Genomic DNA, 20124 nt, shown 5'->3' with positions numbered 1-20124 from the left:
GACTCTGAAATCACAGCTGCAATTGGAAAAAAAGAATAAAAATTGCTATTTTTTAAAAATACGACAAGGCAATTTCTGAGCTATTTCATGGAAACCCGTTAGGTTGAATTATTGCAAATTAATTTCATCCTTAAAAATGATCCCGGGGCATTTTAAATGGTGGTGAAAGCAGAGATTCTCTGTATTAAAGCTGCAAAATCTCTTATTTCTAAAGGTTTCATTTTGACGTGTCCTTGGCACAAACACTTTTGTCTTCTTCTCTGTAAAGTCCTCAACAAGAGTTGGAGGAAGAAGCTCTGCTGCGGCAGATCCATGTGGTTGAAGGTTCCTTTGGTGCAAGGAACACCACAAATCACTTTGTGGCTAACTATCGTCGCTAACGTGGTTCTGGGTTGGAGAGCTGGGCTGCCCAGACCAAGAGGGTAGAGCAGTTGTGTGGGCTGAGCGATGAGGACCCATCACTTGGTGCACACCAATTTGCATCATTAGTTGCTCAAGGAGAAAGAATGTTGGACCTCGATGTGGAGTTGGAGCAAGGGAAATCCCTTTCTTTTTTATGAATCGTTGAAATATTTTTCTAGTTGTAGCTAGCTCAACCGGACTGTAGGTTTTCACCTGTAGGCAGATAGAAATAAAGATGTAACAGAGGAAATATCTAATTTTTGCTAGGGAGAAAAATAATCAGCTGGCATCCCAAGAGCTGTCTTATTTTTAAATGCTTCTTGCTTGGAATTATTACAGACGGTGCAGCGACTCGCCTCTGAGGAAGGCCAAACAAAACTGCACAAAACCATGTCTCAGGGGGAGATCGGGAAGCTGGCGGCTGCGCAGAAGAGCCTGGCTCCGGATGGGAGGTAGGCAATGTGGTGGGAAATGGAAGATGAGTCCCTCTGGTGTCCTTCTTGCTCTCCATCACCTTACTGAACCACCCTGGCTCCTTTGGAACTCCACCAGCCAAAGCCAGCACACGAGTTACTCATCCCACCTTTCCTATGTAACCGTGGACATGCCCAATTAGAAGAGGCATCCTGCTTCTATCACAATGAAGTTTTGATGACATGGACCAGGCGTCCCCTCCCAAACCACCCAATTGCATGCATGAAACCTGAGCTTCTTGCTTTTCCTGAGGACATGTAGCCTGGTTTCTCTGGTAGAAGTTGTGTGGATTTAACTCCTCCTCAAACACCATGAAGGTCTGGGAGATATGGGATAGTTTTGGGTAGAAGGACATTTCCCTAGTTAAGCTGGTTCCTTTTTTGATGACTTATTTCCAGGCCTCAGCGAGCCAAGATGAGGTTCTGGGGGAAGGGAAAGCAAGGGGAGAAGAAGACCCCACGGGAGAAGCTTGCTACCCAGTCCGAGCTGCTAGAGCTGTATGTGGAGCAAGAAGCCCCCGGCAGGGAGGTGATTTCTGGCTTGCAGCTTGGTGAAGGTAAGTGGTGGGGTGGCACGGTGCCCGTGTTGTAAGGAGTAGAGAAGTTGCGTTCACTTTCATGGCAGAGGTAAAAGCCAGTGTATGGCTTTACGCCACAACCAAGCGTATCCCAATATGAAGGGGCTTCGGTAAAGACAGACAACCAAGGATGGTTGGCTTATCTGTAGGGTTAGGGTGTCTGTAAATGGGAGTATCGTGTATGATGGTGTGGTTGAGCTGAGGTTGCTGCGGGAAAATGGGTTGGAAAGATGCCCAAATTGAACGTCCATGCTGGTTCACGTCTCTTGAATTCATGGATGGTGTGAACCCAAAACAGTGGCAAGTAGGTTAGGCGGCGGGATCCAAAATGGGTCTCAAGGAATTCTGTATTGCTAATCCTCCCAGCAGCTGTCTGGATATGGACAGATGTTTCCCCTCTTGACGGAGGAAATAACCAAAGGAGAAATGATGTTTAATTTTCCTGCAAGTACCACACGGTGCTTTTCTCCTCCTCAGGTTTATTCTGGTGCCCATCTCCCTGGTTCAGTGGCAGAATTATTTTTCATCTGCTCTTCAGTCTCATTCCCCCTTTTTAATTATCACCTGTAGAGTTGGGTCCTCACCACCTGACCCCTCCACGGAGTCCCGAGCTGTCTGGTATCTACCGGCGGGAGTTTAAGGAGAACAAGGAGCCCTCTCCCAAAGTGAAACGCAAGCGCAGCGTCAAGATCAGCAATGTGGCTCTGGAGCCCGTGCAGTGGCAGAACGACTCGCTGCAGATCATAACCAGTGCTAGCGACTTGAAGAGCATGGATGAGTTTCTCCTGAAAAAGGTAAATCCTGTCCTCACTGCTCCAGCTAAATCATCAGAGACCTCAAAGAGCAGACAGAGACAATAAAGCCAAAATTATTCTGGGGGCAGCAGTAGCAATACTAATAATAAATCAAAGGGTGGTCAGCATGCACCAGGGCAGGCTTGGGAGAAAACATGGGCACTCTGTGTGTGCACCATGTGGTCATTCTGCACGAGCACAACGGCTTCAGTGCTTCCACTGAAGTGAGGTGCCCCTGGTGGCATCAGAAATGGGTGACCTAGGAGGGCAGGAGTTGAAGACTGTGGGCAAATGCTCGTGTTTCTAGTTTGCATGCAGGAGAAACCGCCTTGTAATCTCTATTAATATCGTCTGCCTGTGGTGGAGCAGCTGCTCGTTAGTGCTGCTTCATCTTACACATACTATGCCACAGCAAAAGGGGCAAGGGCGCATAAACCCCTTTGGTTTCCCAGATGAATGAACTGGATAATGAAGACAGCAAAAAGGACACACTGGTAGATGTTGTGTTCAAGAAAGCACTGAAGGAATTCCGACAAAACATCTTCAGCTTTTACTCCTCGGCGTTGGCGGTAAGTGACTGGATGATGGGTGAGAACTTCCACCTTCAGCAGAAACGAGATGCTCTGGGTCCTCCTGGTGGTGGAGACATTGCCGAGCCTTCCACTCCCGGTCTGCTCATCCTAAGGGGTGGATGTTTTTCCTTTGTATTCAGTCCCATGAGCTGTAAATTCGAACTAACTCTTCCTCATTAGCCAGTTCTCGATGTACGTTGAGCAGAGATTTCTGATCTCCTTGTTACAGCTTGCTCCCAGTCAAATGGGAGATGATACTGAGTCAATAAACTCCTATTTGCCACCCAAAGTGCCTGGAAACCTTCATGTTAAATTTGCGAGTGGTGGAGACACCTGAGCAACGTGGAGCTCTGCTCTTCTGCTACTTCTGAATCTGAGCAAAGATCACTATGACGTATCATCACAGAGATCAAAAAAAGCTATTTTATTGCCCAGATTGTATGAAAAGTTCCCTCTAAGACTTGAGCTGGCACTTAATGTCCTCCTGCTCTGCACACATGGAAGCCACCCTGCCAGAAGTCACAAAACAACTTTCTATTAGATGATCCTTTTTTCCTTCTTTTAATCATACTTGGACTTTCCCTGAGTGGTTGGAAGCCAGTCAGGCTGAAATAATTGGCTGGAGCAGAATAGGCAGTCTGGGATGTATAAAAATCGCTTTTCTTTTTGCTTCTGTTTCTATAAAAGATGGATGATGGGAAAAGCATCCGCTATAAGGACCTCTACGCCTTATTTGAGCAGATTCTGGAGAAGACCATGAGGCTTGAGCAGAGGGACTGGAGTGAGTCTCCAGTCAAAGTCTGGGTCAATACCTTCAAAGTCTTCCTGGATGAATATATGATAGAGTACAAACCACTGGACTACACCGCAGTGAAGGTAGTTGGCACTTTTCTTAAGTCCTGTGAAGATGTGGGAACTGTCTTTCCGTGGGGCTGTGGTCTCTGTAGAAACATGGAAACCTCTATTGTCGTCTTCTCTGCTTTAAGCTGAGGTGGACAGCATAAGCCAGCATGCAAAGCACGGTTCATTGGTTGGGTTTCACTGGGCTCAGCAAATCCCAGTTCACTTCTGGACTGAGCTGGGCCATGGCAAATGCCAACATGTAGATGATGTCTCCAAAGCAAAGCCGCAACCATCTGTGGATGATTGGAAAGGCAGGTTCTGGTGCTTCTTTTTTAGTTGTTTTTGGTGGGTTGCTCAATCTTTGAGGGAAAGTGAAAGAGACACAAGGTTTCCTAGTCTCTTCACCTCTTCCCAAGTGACCACGTACTTCACCATCAGTTGGGTTGCAGGAGAAGGGGACATGAACAGTGGCTGTCCTTGGAATCCACAGTTTTTAGAGCAGTCAGGGCTTGCAGTGTGCCTTTCACAAACATGATCTCCTCGCTTTCTGCTTCATATTATCTGCAAGGACAACCATGGGGTCTCAGGCTGGGCTTGGGAGACGGTGTTTGTTGTATAAATATCCCATCTTTGGGGTCTTTTGATCTGAGGCCTCCCCAAGCTCCTCTCCAGGCAGGTTTTCTTCAGAGCAGGCTGAGCATCAACTCTGGCTGCAGTGCTGTGCCACATTCTCTTGGAGTGTCTTGCATGAGATGGGAGAGCTTTAGGTCACTGATGCTGGACTTGGAGCTAGAGCAGCAGCTAATCTGAACTCTGAGATGAGCTATGCTCAGTTGTCCAGGAGATTTCTGAATAGGGGGTGATCTGTAGGAGAGTTTTCTGCAGTGATTCTTCTGGGGCTGCAGGTGCATTAGAGGATGGAGCTGGAGAGTAGTGGGCAACATCAGATATAAGCCCTCTGTACACTTTACCTGGAGAAATTGCCCATACATACGCTTAAATCTCTTTCTAATACCAGGTGCCAAAAACGGAACGAAAAAAGAGAAGAAAAAAGGAAGCAGATGTGGTAAGTTGAGCAATCTGTGCCTGCACATTAAAAGATTAATATCTTTGTGGCCAGAATGACAAGCATTAAGAGACCTGCCCATGACATGTCCTATGCTGAGATCTGAACATCACACAGTAATGAATGTCAGCCATGAAAGGTTGTGCTAGAAAGATGCACGAGGTGGATTTGGTTTCCTTAATCGAGGATTGATGCAGCTTGTTCTCTGAAAATGTGTCCCGCATCAGTCAAGACAGTAAATGTAATGTCAAGAGTTATTACAGAAGAACTGAGAGCGAAACAGAAAGCGTTGCTTTGGGCCTCTGCATAAACTTATAGGCTGTGTTTTACATGTCTGATATCAGAGGTGTAGGAGATTACATCTCCTTTTGTCCTAAAGGATACGATAGTACTAGAGAGCGTGCAGGTGCAGAGCAAAAAGGGGCTTTGGATGCATAGGAGACCTTCTTAACATGGAGAAGTTGACCAGCCAACCTCAGTCAAGCACAGTTTCTAACCTGCATGGTGGTTTGGTTTCCATACGGGCTGGATGTCTGTTTGGGTTGCCTATGGGGTTATTGGGCTCCAAAGGAAAGAAAAATAGCAAATAGCAGCTAAAAGTTGGAGAGCTGACTGTGTTCATCTCCCCCATTTTGCAGCAGACCAAGCTCCCATCTCCTTTTTCTCACCACCCAACCTTTATCGTCGCAGGTGGAAGAGCACAACGGTCACATTTTTAAGGCAACCCAGTACAGCATCCCCACCTACTGTGAATATTGTTCCTCCTTGATCTGGATAATGGACAGGGCTTCTGTTTGTAAATGTAAGCATGCTCTCTTTCATCTTTTTTCATGTGCTTGTATCACAGTGATGAGTTCGGGGATTTTGAAAGGTGTTTTCCTGCAACCCCACTCTCAAATAATTTGGGTTTTTTCACATTGGAAGAGCTTTTGGGACAGATGTTAAGGGTTTCTAAAGTCAACTAGAAAGTCCATCCCAGCAGTCCTTGTGTGCGAGAGCTTTGTGGTACACGTCTTATCCCATAAAGTCATATGGTCAAACCATATTTAAGTATCATCTTAAGAAGGACAGTAGAGTTGGGTATGGCAAATGTGCCATAGGGCTTCAGCCCGTAGGATCCTGTGGGTCTCATGACCATGGCCAATTCATTTGGCTTAGCCCGTTTCACCTCCAGGCACATGAATTTTTGGGGAGATCAGGAAAATGGAGGAGGACCGATGGGAAAGGTTGATCCATCACTTTAGGTTTTCCAACATTTCTCTGATTAGGTTGAAAGTATCAACCCTGGGGTATTTCAGGCTGAAGTCCAGTGCAGGAAGGATACAAATTAGGTGGTATTTCCAACCTCTTTAAGGGTATCCATGTCTGATAGCTCAGTGACTCATGGATTATTTTCCCACTTCATCTGTGAGGGGTTTTTTTTGATGTTTCAGAACTTAAATATGGGACCTTTAAAGATAGACTTGGCCCCTGGAAACTGCAAATTCAACGTGCTTTTGACCTGCTAGTCCTGAGAGGAGCTACTTACTTCATATTAATTAGTATTTTTCCAGTATCATGACTTTCTGGATTATTAAATACAATTTTTCTTCATTGCAGTATGTAAATATGCTTGTCACAAGAAGTGCTGTCTTAAAACCACGACCAAGTGCTCCAAAAAGGTAAAAGTCTCTCATTCCTTTTCTTTCATTAAATACCTTTCAGATGGCTTGTATACAAAGAAATGTTTGCAGGGACAGAACTTGATATAATGCTGGCAATAACCCTCCTTCGAGCAGGAGCTTGGAGCAGAGGTCCCTGGAGGTCTCTCCAACCAGTGCTTTGGGGTTTGTGTGTATTTTGGGAGTAACGCAGCAATGCATCGCTATGTACCTGCCCAGACATGCAGCAAATGTTGCAGTGACGTTCCCTGCCTTGTGACCGCACTGAATAATAGAAAGCTGCCTCGTTTTAAAACTCTTAAGGACTTAGAAATGTGGGGTTATTCTGGAAAATACGGGTTATTCTTAACCCCGCTGGTCCCTGCTCGGGCTCATGACGTGGTCCCCAGCCAGTAGCAGCACTACAGCTGAGCAGGGAAGGGTGGGTGGAGGGATGCTCAAGTCCTCACCGTCCTCCATAGAGGGGAGTTAAATATCGTTTGCTGGGTTTAAGGGTGTGGAGGACAGTGAGTGAATGCAGCAGGTCGTCCCCGCTAACAATGAATCATCAAGATTTGATGGTTTTTCTTTTAAATAGATTATTTTGTGCCCCGAAGAATGTTAATACAGCCAGGATAATAATGTGCACAAAGCTTTATCAGCTCCCTGGGAGGCTTCTCGAGGAAGAATGGCCTCCATAATATACAGCCTCCATAATATACAGCCTCTGTAAAGCTGCATGATTACATTTTCCCCAAGAAATAATCTGAATATATACATTAAAGATTATATATATTTGAATATATTTTTATTTTGAATATATATGGCATTTTTGCTGCACTCATTCTCTTTCTGGCAATATTTCTGCAAGAGCTGGGAATGCCTCATATGAGTTTCTGCTCTAAAATTTGGAAAGTTCAATGAGATGTCTGATTATTATTTTTTTTCAGAGAAGCTCAGAGATCCTTGGAGCCTTCTCGTTTCTTGGGGTTTCTCTGCACAAGGAAGTTCTTGTGCTGTACCCAAGGAAGCAAGTTCACCATGTCTCCACGGTAGCGTTCCACTTGGACAGTTGGAGGTCCTTCCCTAGGAAGGCTCTGGCTTGTCTGCGCTTGGTGTGTTAACATTTTTAGGTTTGTTTTCAGCAACAGGGAGCCACAAACCATCTATTATGCTTGGAGAAAGAGGTCTTTATTTTCTGGCAACAGTTGATTTTGTAACTGTTAGCCTTGTCCCAGGCTGGATCTGTTTCTCCAGATCTATGGTGAACTTGAGCAAGCAGCAAGCTCATCTCTTCCGATGGCTGTAGAGTTGTTTTCACCCATGCTTGGTCCTCGTCTCAGAGCTACTTGACTTGAGTAAAGTAGCGCATGGGTTTTGTGGCATCGCATTTGCTGGTGGTTTGAGCAGCCAAGCAGGCTGGTTGAGCAGCAGGTGATGAATTCCAGGTGGTAGCTGAGACCAGGCGATTCTGGGGTGGTTTTTTTTTTTTGCCCTAGAGCATGAAAGAGCATGGGCATCTTCCCCACATCATCTCATAAGATTGCCAAGATTGATGAAAGGATGACCTTGAATGGGAAAAACAAAGATGCAGGAGTGGTTATAAGGGGTGCTGTGACCTTGATCATGGTCACGACTGTCTTGCTAATGACTGGATTGCAGCGTGTGCCATCTCACATCCTTTTGCTGGGGCTGAGCATTTGTGTCAAAATTTTATTGGGTCTTTTGACTTTTCCCACACGAAACCTTCTATGCAGGAGGACTTTGTTCACATTTGAATTTGCTAGATATCATATCTCCAGTGAGTGTTTGCAACTGGAAAATGGGTCTTTCCTGACAGATGTAGATGGGTTTTTTCATGCTCTTATTTTGGCATCATGTTTGTTCACAGACGTTTTGTAATTGCCAATGCTGTGAGTTGATCTAAATACCCAAGACTCAGATTCATCTGTTCTGCATCATGCATCCTCTTTGGGGAGTGAAATCACCCCTGGAGATGGTGCCAGAGGGGCAGGAGGTGGAGGAGGACCATGCCCAGCTGCATTGGCTCTGCCAGCCTGAGAATATAACCACAGTGGGGTGGTTAAAGAAAGAAAATCCAACCTTTATGACTTCAGGTGCATGTCTGGAGACTGATTTAGCATTGCATGGTGTACTTTGCTGGCTGTCCTCTTCTCCTTCGTTAGACTGCCTTGCACGTCACCTGGATCAGCCGAGGAAGTCTGAATAGCAGTCGGATCCAAGCGCCGCATCAGTATTGCTTCCTAAAAGGATTTTACAACTCTTGTGTTTCCTTTTCCTCTTCAGTATGACCCCGAGCTCTCTTCTCGGCAGTTTGGTGTGGAGCTTTCCCGGTTGACCAGCGAGGAGCGAGCAGTGCCGGTGCTGGTGGAGAAGCTCATCAACTACATTGAAATGCATGGGCTGTACACAGAGGGCATTTACAGAAAATCAGGGTCCACCAACAAGATCAAGGAGCTGCGGCAAGGGCTCGATACAGGTAAAGGGTGGGAAAAAAACTCCACCTGGGGAGAAAAATCTTGCAGCCTCAAGGTTGGATGTAAGGAAGTTGGGATGCTTCATCAGGGCAAAACAAGGGAGCAGTCCTGCCTTCCCCAACTGCGGGCTGTGCAAGTGATGCTTTCACATCTCCAACCAAAACTCGGGTCACCAATTCATGCTTTTTTGGGTGCAATACGTGAAAAAAGTCCTTCTAGTTGAGGGAAAATGCTGCCTTACTTAAAAATAGCAATAGATGTCAGTAAGAAAAGAAATCCTGGTCCCACCTAAGATGACTTGCTCTGGAAATGCATTTCTCTAATTTTAACACGTGGAGCTGAAATCAAGGGCTGGATTTCTTGCCATTAGACACAGTGTGATTTTGGGGTGGCATGTGAACGTTTTCTGTCATAGAGGAGTAGCTTATCATAGAATGGTTTGGATTGGAAGTGACCTTTAAAGGTCATCTAGTCCAGCCCCCTGGCTTCACTAACAGCTTCATGTTGATCATTCCCTCCTGTTTTTTTTCTTTTTCCTCAATCTGCTGCCAAACCCAGACATTGAGAATGTGAATTTAGACGACTACAACATCCACGTCATTGCCAGCGTGTTCAAACAGTGGCTCCGAGATCTGCCCAACCCTCTCATGACCTTCGAGCTCTACGAGGAGTTTCTGCGGGCGATGGGTAAGGAGCCTCCTTCACTATCCCATTCCCTTGGCAGAGGAAAACGGTGGCTGCTTTTAGTGCCAAACTTTTTATTAACTCTTTCTGCCCAAACCAGCTGGTTTTGCCAAATTATATTTACCTGGTTTCAAAGTCTGATTTTTTGGCTATAAGGGTTTTTCTTATGCAAAGCCATGGGCAGTTCGATATTGCCTTTGGTGGCATGCATTTGCACCATGGTTCAGCAGATTTCAGCCCAAACTATTAGCCAGAAGAATCGCCTTTGAGTAGTAAAAGTAAGCAAGCGTTAAGAAGGTATCATTTTAAATAGGAGGAAGAAGTAGAAGCCACCTCTAAATGCTGGTCTTTTCTCCGCAGGCCTCCAGGAGAGGAAGGAGACAGTGCGGGGAGTGTATTCAGTCATAGACCAGCTCTCCCGCACCCATCTCAGCACCTTGGAGCGTCTCATCTTCCACCTGGTGAGGTATGTTGGGTCAGGGCAGCTTCGGGCAATGGGAAGGTGGTCAGGCATCCTTCATACCAAAATAGGTGAGACCAAAAGCAGGTGGGCAAGGGAAAGAGAAGAGCTTTCACGTCCATCATGTCTCCCAGGAGGTGGCCCCAGAGCTATTTCTCCAAACGATGCTTGTATTGATGAGCAACCTCCACAGCGCTCTGGTTGCTCATGGTACCTCTCACTGCTGCAGGTACAGGTTTTTTGGGTGGAAAACCAGTTGTTTCCCTGCCTTGGGAGCGCCTGAGATGTCTTCAGGTTTGGCTTTCTCCATCGAGAAAGCAGAGGGCAGAGCAGCGTGCTTGCTAGCAGACCAAGAATGCACTGTAGAAATGTCATCTCCTCTGTTCATCCATGGCCATGTAGAAGAAGTGCAGTGGAGGTGCCTTCACCTCTGACTTCTCTCTTAATCCCTTATTTTTTTTAGGATTGCCCTCCAAGAAGAGACCAATCGCATGTCAGCTAATGCCTTGGCCATCGTCTTTGCTCCCTGTATCCTCCGCTGCCCCGATACCACGGACCCACTGCAGAGCGTTCAGGACATCAGTAAAACAACCACGTAAGAACGTGGTGCTGGATGATCCAGCTCCATAACCATTGCCATGTCACCACTCGCATCTTGATAACTCTTTAGTACGGTCAAATGGATGAAGACTAGAGAGTTTTAACATGGAGATTATAAACACATATTAAATGCATCTTCATGAAGATATTTCATATTCTCTCAATCCCCTAGAGGGGGTTTTTAAGCAATAGAGGATCCGCAAGAGCAGACCAACTTGCATTCCTGCCCGACACATCTCAACAGGAAAAGATGGAGTTTGTGCTGGTGTGGTTTTATAGTTAATGCCATTTATGGCAAGCAGATCTTTATTCTTAATTTTGTCTTTTTTATTTGAAGAGGTGAGCTTGTTTGGTCTGCAGCAATATTAATATTGCATACTTAGATTTCTTTAAAGTATTTGACATATTTGCAAAGGTTTTACAGAGAAAAAGGGAAGCATTTGCCTTAATTCAGTCTGGCTTGTTTTAAATAGACTTAAAAACAGATAATGGAGACAATTATAATAATGGAAACCATCCAGTGAAGGGCTGGGCTTCTGAAAGAGGTGATTTTATTAAATATTAAAATTGTTGAAGACCAGAGCGTGCTTGGAGACACAGCTGGTAGGAGCACTTATCCTTCAAGAGGATTTCTTTGTAGCTTCTCCCTTAAACTTTAGCTATAGCACATGCTCTAATTTTATTATGCAGAAAGGATTATTTTTTTTCCCCAAACACACTCCTGACAGCATTCAACAGTCAGCTCAGCTGAACAAGCTCGCTGCAGCACTATTGCGTGCAAGCGAGTTCGAAGCAACCTGCCTTCCCCAGGTTTGTATTTCCTTCATCTGTCTTCCAAGGGAGGAAAATTTCTCCAGTGGGATCCTTGGAGGTTTTTAATTTCTCTAGTTCGAGTTCCTCGATCCATCCATAGCCTGTTATCACTATTTTTAGCGGCATTTCCACTACTCTTCGGTTTCCAGCTGGATCTTTCTCCCTCCATGCCTTTCCATCAGGACAGATCTTCAGGCAAGACAGAAACAGCTCAAATCAAATAATTTCCTCCTCCCATTTTATCTTCTTTTGGATTTTTCCCCCATTAGTTGCGTAGAATTAATCGTCATCGAGCAGATGAACAAATACAAGGCTCGTCTCAAGGACATCAACAGCCTGGAGTTTGCAGAGAACAAAGCCAAAAGCCGCCTCTCCTTGATCCGCAGATCGATGGTGAGATGCCAAAGCCATCTGTGTCCTCTCCTTGCCCCTGAAGCAACCCTACCTTGTCTTCTCCTGCTTATCCCAGCCTCACAAACCCCTCACAACCACCTACACCATCTCCCCCAGGACAGGGACCCTCAGGCCCGTGGTGGCTCCTCATCTTTGCAGGGAGTCATACCAAAGCACAAGGAGGTGGAAACAGTCTGTGGAAACGTGATCGCTCCAACTCAGATGCTCCTGATCAATGTTTCCACCTTCATTTGAGCTGTTTGGTCCTGGGTTGAGTCAAGCCTTTCATTGACCGGCTCGACTTCGCCCCATGGGAGACCTGGACCATCCTTTTTTTGTGCTCAGTCACATTATCTAAACACAAAATGAGCTTCCCAAAAGTCCCCCCTGCTCCTGCACTGCCTTTTTGGGAGCCTCAAACCCATCTCATTGAGCTTCCATGCTTCCTGGGGGGCCGGCGGGCTGCAGATGCACGCTGCGCTTGGCTTGTTGGGCTGCAGGAAAGGGACGGACTTGGCACAGCACGGTCGTCCCAGGCTTAGGCTAAGGAGCCGAGCGGCCCCTCTGCTTGGACCTGCCCGCTGTAGTCCTCAGGGATATGTTGCTCCTGCTTTTTTGGAGATGAAATCCAAGCAGGGGCTGCCCAAGGTTGTGGGGCTGGTGCTGCAGAGCTGCCCTGCTCATACCAGTTTGAAAAAAAAAAAAAAAAACACCAAAAAAAAAACCCATAAAAATGAACAAAAACGGGTTTTTTGGAGGGGCAACGGCATGTGCACTCTAACCTTCTGCTTTCCTTTTCATCTCCTCTCTAATCCAGAAACCCGTACTAATTGCAGTTAGATTTATGAGCATAACCCGCAGTTCAATCCCGGTATGTATTAACTGCAGCGCGCCCTGCGCCAGCCGCCGCGTCCTTATGTTGTGTGTCACCGCCGCTCATTCCAGCCCCGTCCCACCGGCCATTGTCCATGACGTTGCCCGTCTTGTTCCCGAGCGGGTGCCGCTCCTCAGGGCCACTGTTTCTCCCGCAGGTCCCCCAGGCGGCAGGAGTTCGGGACGGCCTGCACTCGGCCACCCCTGCACACAGCTCCTCAAACAACCACTTTGCAGCCCTTTTCCCCGTCCTACTTATTTTTTTTCTATTTTATTTTCTTTTTCCATCCTGTGTTTCCCTCTGCTTTGCTTTGCTTGACTCATCCCTTCCCTTCCCACCCCAATTTCTGCTCGCTCAAGATGCATTTCAGCATCAAGTTGCTTTTGCAGTGCTGCTGTGTCTTGAGATGGTGAATAAGACCCCCAGCTCAGATGCCTCAGAGACCACGAGGCATCTAAAGGCCTCCTCCACCTTCTTGGAGGAGGAGCACCACCACCACCTTGAACACAAGGTCATGTTTGAATTGGGAGGGGTCCAGCAACCCTTGTATTTCCCAGCTCCATCCCAGCTTGAGTTTGACTTCCTAGTGAGACCGCGACGGGCAAGAAGAGCGCCTGCAGGTTTTTGGGGATGCTCGTGGGGCTGTTTCCCTTCCTACCAAATTCGGCCCATGATCCTTCTCCCTGTCCTTCAGCATCCATGAGGGTCAGGAGACAGAGAAGAGCAAAATTTGAGCTCTGCTCCCCTGATGCTGTTTCACAAGCACACCATTTGCAGGGGCTTAAGTCCATGAGACGGTGGGATCTTTGGGATCTCAGGGGTTTTGGCTAATAGGATTCAGGTAGCTGCGCTTCAGCTCAGGAGCCCACGTGAGGTGTCGTCAGAAGAGCGCTGGGGCATGGGAACGGCTTTGCTGCCAAAGAAAGGTGTCTCAGATGTGACGTTAGAAGGGGTAAAATGGAGCAAATCTCGCTTTTAAAGAGAAAAAGGGAGGCTCCTTTACCCTGCAAACCTGCTCTGGGCACATGGGTTATCAGGAAGAGCTGGGGATGCCCCACCTGCAGGGTTCAAATAGTCCTATGGGGAGAAAAGCTGTGTTGCAATGAGCTCTTCAACCACGAGGAGATACAGGTTCATCCTGGGTGGTGGTTGTCAGGAGGAGGGCAGCAAGTGATGGGCATGACTCAGGCTGGTCGACACATCCTAAGTCCTGGTTGGTTCAGGATCTTGAATTTAGAAGATGACATGTGTCTGGTTATGATAACGGTTAAGATAAAAGCTTTTTAATGGCTGTGGTCTCCCTCATCCCCAAAAACCCATCTTTTTCTTCTACTCTGTGGAGCAGATCCATAGCGCTGGTCCTTGAAGGGTTAAAGCAGCTGCATGTATAATATTCTTCCATGCGTACTACCCCGGTTTGACTCCTTTTCCATTGCTAGTTTTAATATTAAAAAAAAAAAATAGATGGTTCTTCAGAGCTTTTCAGCAGGAACCGCTGCAGTAAATCTCCCTGTTTAACCATGGCTCCAAAAACTAACATTTATTGTCTCATAATGGACCACTGGAGATGGTCTTGGTTTATGGATCTTGTGTACATGAGATCAGAGCATGGGCAATGAGCTTAGGTGTGAATTACTGTTTGCTGAAGGAGTCGGTGGAGACCCTTGCGATGCTCTGGAAATACCAAGGGTGGACGAGGGAAGGATGCGAGACATGATCTAGTGATAAAGCAGGAGCCAGGTGCCCTGAAATCAAAGCCCTGGTGATGCTCCCACCCAAAGCCAACATGGGCACCTGGCAGGTCATGCTTCCCATCGCACAGGCTGTGGGCTTTGCGGAAACCCATCCTGCTGCTAGCTGGGTTTGCTTTGAAGTCCATGTTGCACTTGATCCATCAGCTGGTAGCTGGTCCATCACTGCCATCCTCGCTCCCTCCACCCTCACTCCCTCCAATGTGTTGAGTCTTTGTAGTACCTCTCCCAGCTTGGGGTGAGATTTTGGAGGGTCCTGGGTGCGACCGCTGGTGGCGCACTAAGGACCCACGGCCAGGACCGTTGTCTTTACTCCTTGGGAGACCAGTGTGGTTGGCACCTGAGATGTTTGCAAAATCACCTTGGCTGGTGGTGGTGACACCATTGTCTCTCTTCAGGGCAAGGGACGTGTGCGACGCAGTGCCTACCCCAGCCCAACATCTCCTGTTGCCATGCGCTTACCCTCGGTGACGGATGTCCCTGAGGAGACCATGAGCAGCGAGGAAGCCATGGAAATGGAGGTGACAGAGCAGCAGCAAGTGGCCATGCAGCAGGAGGAGAAGGTGCTGACTGAGCAGATTGAGAGCCTTCAGAAGGAAAAGTGAGTCTGGCTGAGGGTTCAAGTCACGTCCCCTGGCTATAGGTTACCTATGGATGTTGCTTGACATCATGTGGTTGACGTCCTACTCACAGGGTGACCTGGAGGACTCCTTCCCTCCATGATCGCTTGGCGTACATGCATCCTTTTCTTTTCCTCCCCACCTTTTTGGTCCCGTTGTGTCAATGGGACTGGGTTGGTTTTGGCAGGGAGGAGCTGACGTTCGAGATGCTGACACTGGAGCCCCGCGCCTCCGACGATGAAACCCTCGAATCAGAAGCCTCCATCGGCACCGCCGACAGCTCTGAAAATTTGAACTTTGACTCCGAAGGAGCCATCTCCGATCGTTCGGGTAAATCCAGGCGTTCTTGGGTTCATTATAGAATGGTTTGGGTTGGAAGGGACCTTTAAACATCATCTAGTCCAACCCCTCTGCAATGAGCAGGGACATTTTCCACTACACCAGGTTGCTCAGGTTTTTCGATAGCTTTCGGGGGAGGTTTATTTGGTTTTTCCTGCCCGCAGGAAAATTAAAGCCAGCAATTTAAATGGGAGTTAAAGATTAAAATACATGGACCTGGGGAGGTGGGTGGTAGCACCCAGGGTTTGGTGGGGAGGTGAGCACTCCTCCAGTGCTGCCGCATCGTCATGGATGATGCTACCTACAGTGAGATGCCAAGAACGTTGTCCTGGCTTGCTGGAGTGCGTCCCCAGGGAGCAGCGCTGAGATGCTGGGTGGTTTTGGGGTGTTAATCCTCCGGTGGTCCTTCCCCCCACAGAGAGAAGCGTAGCACTTACCTCCCTGCGCCCCGCCAAGGCAGAGGGGCCGAGCCGGCTGCGAAGGCACCCCAGGACCCGGCCGGACCCAGTGGACCCAGCCGACGCCTCCATCTCCTCCTCCTCCTCCTCCTCCCAATCCTCCACCTCCTGCTTGCCCCACCTACCCCGAAAGCGCTTCCAGATGTACTCCAAATCGCCTTTCTACCGAGCGGGGGGGTCCAGTGAACCCCCCGAAACGCGGGCGAGCCCCGAGGGCTTCGTGGGACCTCTCCGGTATCCCGAGGACCGGCCTCAGTTCACCACCCGCGGGACGTTCAACCCGGAGAAAGGCAAACAGAAACTGAAGAGCGTGAAAACATCCCCCCCGAAAACCAAAGAGCCCCCAGATGGGGGGACGGCGGGGGGACGCAAGAGAAACCCCGAGACCGACTGCGCTGCCGCCCAACCCCTCGTCCTCCTGGGGAGCAACGAGTTCATGGTCTGAGATGCTCCACCCTGGGGACGCGTCACGCGCCAGAGCATCCTGCCCTTGTTAACGCCAGGAGGATGAATTCTTAATTATAAAAGGGCCGGTGGGGGACGGTTTTAATGGTGGCCTTAATGGTTTTGGGGGGGTTGCGACCTTCGGGGGGGGGAGGTGGGTTGGACCTGGGGATGGAGGGGCACCAGCCGGCTCCTGCGCCCTTCCCCTCAGAGCATCCGGCATCTCGGAGCGTGGCGCCGCCAGATCGTCGTGCCGAATCACCGCCCATCGGTAGGAGAAAACCGAAGCCTAAAAATCCCATGGGAGCATCCCGAGCTGGCGCCGGCTCCGCTCCAGCCAGCCAAGCCCTCCGCGCTTTAACCACCTCATCCACGCCAACGCTGAGCGCATGGAAAAGTGTTAAAATCTGCCAAAAATCACCTTTTTTTTTTTTTAATTTTATTTTATTTTTTAACGTGACCTAACCACCTTTCCTCTCTTTTTTTTGGAGACCATCAGTATTAAAAAATAATAATAATAATAATCAAGGACTACTTGAAGCTATATTTGTTTATATGCCGGTTACTGGAGTTTGTTGTAAATATATATATTTTTATTATTTTTTTTTTATATTTTTCCCCGACAGGACTTTTTTTTTTTTTTTTTTTAATTATTGTTATTATTTTTGGCCAGGGAGGAGGGAAGCGATGGGCTGAGCCATCCTGCCAATGTCACCTCGCGCGTCACCATCCGTCACTTGCCTCTATACATTGGTTTTTTTGAAGAAGAAATCCCTGGAGGTGTAATTAGCATGATGTAAAAGCGGTGCCCGTGATAGGACTAATTAGCAACGCTAGCTCTTAATCCCTCCCGTATCATCATCATCGTCACCATCGGTGGCACCCAGAGAAGCTTCAGGTACCAGAAAACTTCTGGAAAGGCAAAATTAGGAGCCCTGAGGCACTAATTAAATTAAGAAAGGCTGGATCTGGCCTTTCGGATGGGCTGGGCGTTGTGGGTTGAGACTCATCCTTTCCCTAAACGCCACCAAAAAGAGGGAAAATACAAAAAAATTGAGTCTTCCTGAGTAGCGTGTGTTTTGCTGGGCATCCCTGCACCCCTGGGCTCAGCCCCGCCGCCCCTTGGTCCCCTCTCCCCCTGCTCAAAGTGCCATTTCCTTCGAGGGATGGTTTATTTATTGGGGTGTTTGTTTGATTTTGGTTTATTTTGTGGTTTTGGGGTTTTTTTTAATTTTTTATTTTAATTATTTTTTATTTTGATTTTTTGTTTGGGTTTTTTTATTTTTTTCCGATGAGGGAAAGCGATAGGTGCCACAGGGCAAGCTGGGGTGCGGGAACAGCATCCCCCGCCGCGCCACATGCCGGGAGTGGGGCAAGACCCAGTCAATTGTCCCCCATCCATGGGGGAAAAGGGGATTTCATCAGCCCCCAAGGGAAAAAACAGGGATTTGGGGAGCGCCCTGGCATGCGCTGGGAAGGAGGGTGGTGGCCACCAAGGTGCAAGCTCCTGGGGAGCCACCCCAAAACCCCTGGAGACGGAAACAGCGGGAGCGTCCCCAGCGCTCTGCGCCAAAACCAGCTGGTTTAGAGCCTCTTTGACCAAAATCCTCGGAACTGGCCTCAAAGCAGGCAGGCTGCAGCCAGGGGGGCCGGGGGCAGGGGGAAGGGCTCCAGCCTCAGCATCCCTTTTCTCACCCTCCAGTGACGGTGGATCGGGCTGAGGCTGCACCTCCAAATATATATATATATATATATATGTGTGTGTGGGGGTATATTTCTTTTGTCTTATATATGTATTTCTCTTATATATATGCATATATTTAAAATATATATATAAAGAAAATATGTATATAAGACTATATATTCTATATATAAAGGAAAATGTATGAAAGAATATATATATTCTATATATGAAGAAAAGTGTACACAAAATAATATATATAAAGAATATGTTTCTTTACGTAATTCATGTTTCTTTTATACATATAAAGAAACGTATAAAAAGATAATAAAGAAATATATAAAAATTACATATATACACTGTATAATAAAGAATACATACACTATATATAAATGTATAATAAATATATAAAATAGATATATATACTATATACAGTGTATATAGTAACTATATAGTATATATATTCTTTATAGACAGTATATATATTTACAAATTTTTATATATTTCTAGATGTAAAGAAATATATATAAAAGTAATATATGTCTTTATATATACTTCTAGATGTAAAGAAATATATATAAATAAATATATGTGTTTATATGTATTTCTTTACATGTATTATATTTACATATATGTGAAGAAATATATTCTTTATATGTAGCATATATTTCTCTTATCTGTTTCTATATATTTCTTTATATATATATATGAAGGAAAATATGAAGAAATATATATCCTTTATATAGAGAGAGAATATATAGAATATATATACCCCAAAGATATTTCTTTATATATGTAAAAATATATATGAAGAAATATATATTCTCTGTAGAGAGAATGTATAGAATATATATAGAAAATATATTTCTTTATATATATATTTGTTTTATATATATAAAGAAAAAAGATAGAAAAGAAATATATATGCATACATATATATATATATATATATATATATAAAAAAATCGGGGGGAGTGGGGTTTTCCAGGGGCTCGGGTGCATCCCCAGCCCGCCCGGCCGTTCCTCCGGCAAAGCGCCGTCTCTGGGGGCAACAAATTGGGATTTTTTCCGGAGCAGAGTGAATGTACTTACTACTGGAAAGGAGAGGGGCTGCGTGCTGTTTATTATTATTATTATTATTATTATTATTTTTAATGGAAATTTTTTTAAGTAATTTATAAGTCTGCTGCGTGTAAATTAAAAACAAAGTCTGTATTGTACGAGGATATATTATCCTGTGTCAGCTGCGCTAGAAACTGTCTAAAAAAGGAAAAAAAAAAAAAACAAAAACAAAGAGAAATAAAAGTGTAATTCTATAAAGGCAAAGAATTCCTGGGCGGGGGGATGCTGCCGCTTGGCCCACCCCCGCATCGCTGTCAGGTTTGGGGGTGGGGGGGTGGTTTTTGGGGGCGTCTTTTCCTTCTGCCGTCAGACCGTGGTGTGTATAAAGTGCAATTTGTGGATCCTGCCTCAGCCCCCCCCCCGGCTGTACACAGCGGCTTGGCACACCCCCCCCGCCCCCCACTAATTAAAGAGCTGTAACAAGGAGCGCCTGGCGCTGGGTGCTGTGTTTGATGCTGGGGGGGATCACGGCGGCTCCCGGGGGCCGAGGCTGCGCTGCCTCCGGCCCCCCACGTCATTCACTTCAGGTTATTTATAATCAGATTATTTCCAGTTTATTTCTATCCAGATTATTCCTATTCAGATTATTTACAATTTATTTCTCTTCAGATTATTTGTAATTTATTTCTATTTAGATTATATCCAGATTATTCCTATTCAGACTATTTTCAATTTATTTCCATTCAGATTATTTTTATTTCTATTCAGATTATTTTTAATTTATTTCCATTCAGATTATTTGTAATTTATTTCTATTTAGATTATATTCAGGTTATTCCTATTCAGATTATTTTCAATTTATTTCTGTTCAGGTTCTTTTTATTTCTGTTCAGATTATTTTTATTTCTATTCAGATTATTTTCAATTTATTTCTGTTCAGATTATTTTTAATTATTTCTATTCAGATTATTTTCAATTTATTTCTATTCACATTACATCCAGATTATTTCTATTCAGATTATTTCTAATCGGATTATTTCTATTTATCCTGGTTCTAGTCAGATCATTTATTTCCAATT

General features: G+C 46.0%; 1 protein-coding gene across 8 annotated transcripts in view; it reads left to right on the top strand.

Moving 5' to 3' along the window:
* Positions 1-16408, top strand: part of MYO9A (myosin IXA) — a 188189-nt gene extending 171781 nt beyond the window's left edge. For all 8 annotated transcript variants that reach the window (XM_054214434.1, XM_054214436.1, XM_054214438.1 and 5 more), the window contains 16 exons: positions 742-854; positions 1275-1432; positions 2024-2247; positions 2700-2816; positions 3507-3695; positions 4681-4728; positions 5419-5530; positions 6328-6389; positions 8676-8868; positions 9425-9553; positions 9911-10016; positions 10474-10605; positions 11693-11816; positions 14840-15042; positions 15249-15391; positions 15819-16408. In XM_054214434.1, coding sequence (XP_054070409.1) covers positions 742-854; positions 1275-1432; positions 2024-2247; positions 2700-2816; positions 3507-3695; positions 4681-4728; positions 5419-5530; positions 6328-6389; positions 8676-8868; positions 9425-9553; positions 9911-10016; positions 10474-10605; positions 11693-11816; positions 14840-15042; positions 15249-15391; positions 15819-16303 — 2538 coding nt within the window. In that variant the 3' untranslated portion in view covers positions 16304-16408. The remainder of the gene's footprint in view (positions 1-741; positions 855-1274; positions 1433-2023; positions 2248-2699; positions 2817-3506; positions 3696-4680; positions 4729-5418; positions 5531-6327; positions 6390-8675; positions 8869-9424; positions 9554-9910; positions 10017-10473; positions 10606-11692; positions 11817-14839; positions 15043-15248; positions 15392-15818) is intronic.
* Positions 16409-20124: the final 3716 nt, after the last annotated feature.

The sequence above is a fragment of the Rissa tridactyla genome, chromosome 9 (genome assembly GCF_028500815.1).
Source record: "Rissa tridactyla isolate bRisTri1 chromosome 9, bRisTri1.patW.cur.20221130, whole genome shotgun sequence".
In the NCBI taxonomy this organism is placed as follows: domain Eukaryota; kingdom Metazoa; phylum Chordata; class Aves; order Charadriiformes; family Laridae; genus Rissa; species Rissa tridactyla.
Note: the sequence above shows the minus strand (reverse complement) of the source record. Positions and strands in the feature narration are given on the sequence as shown.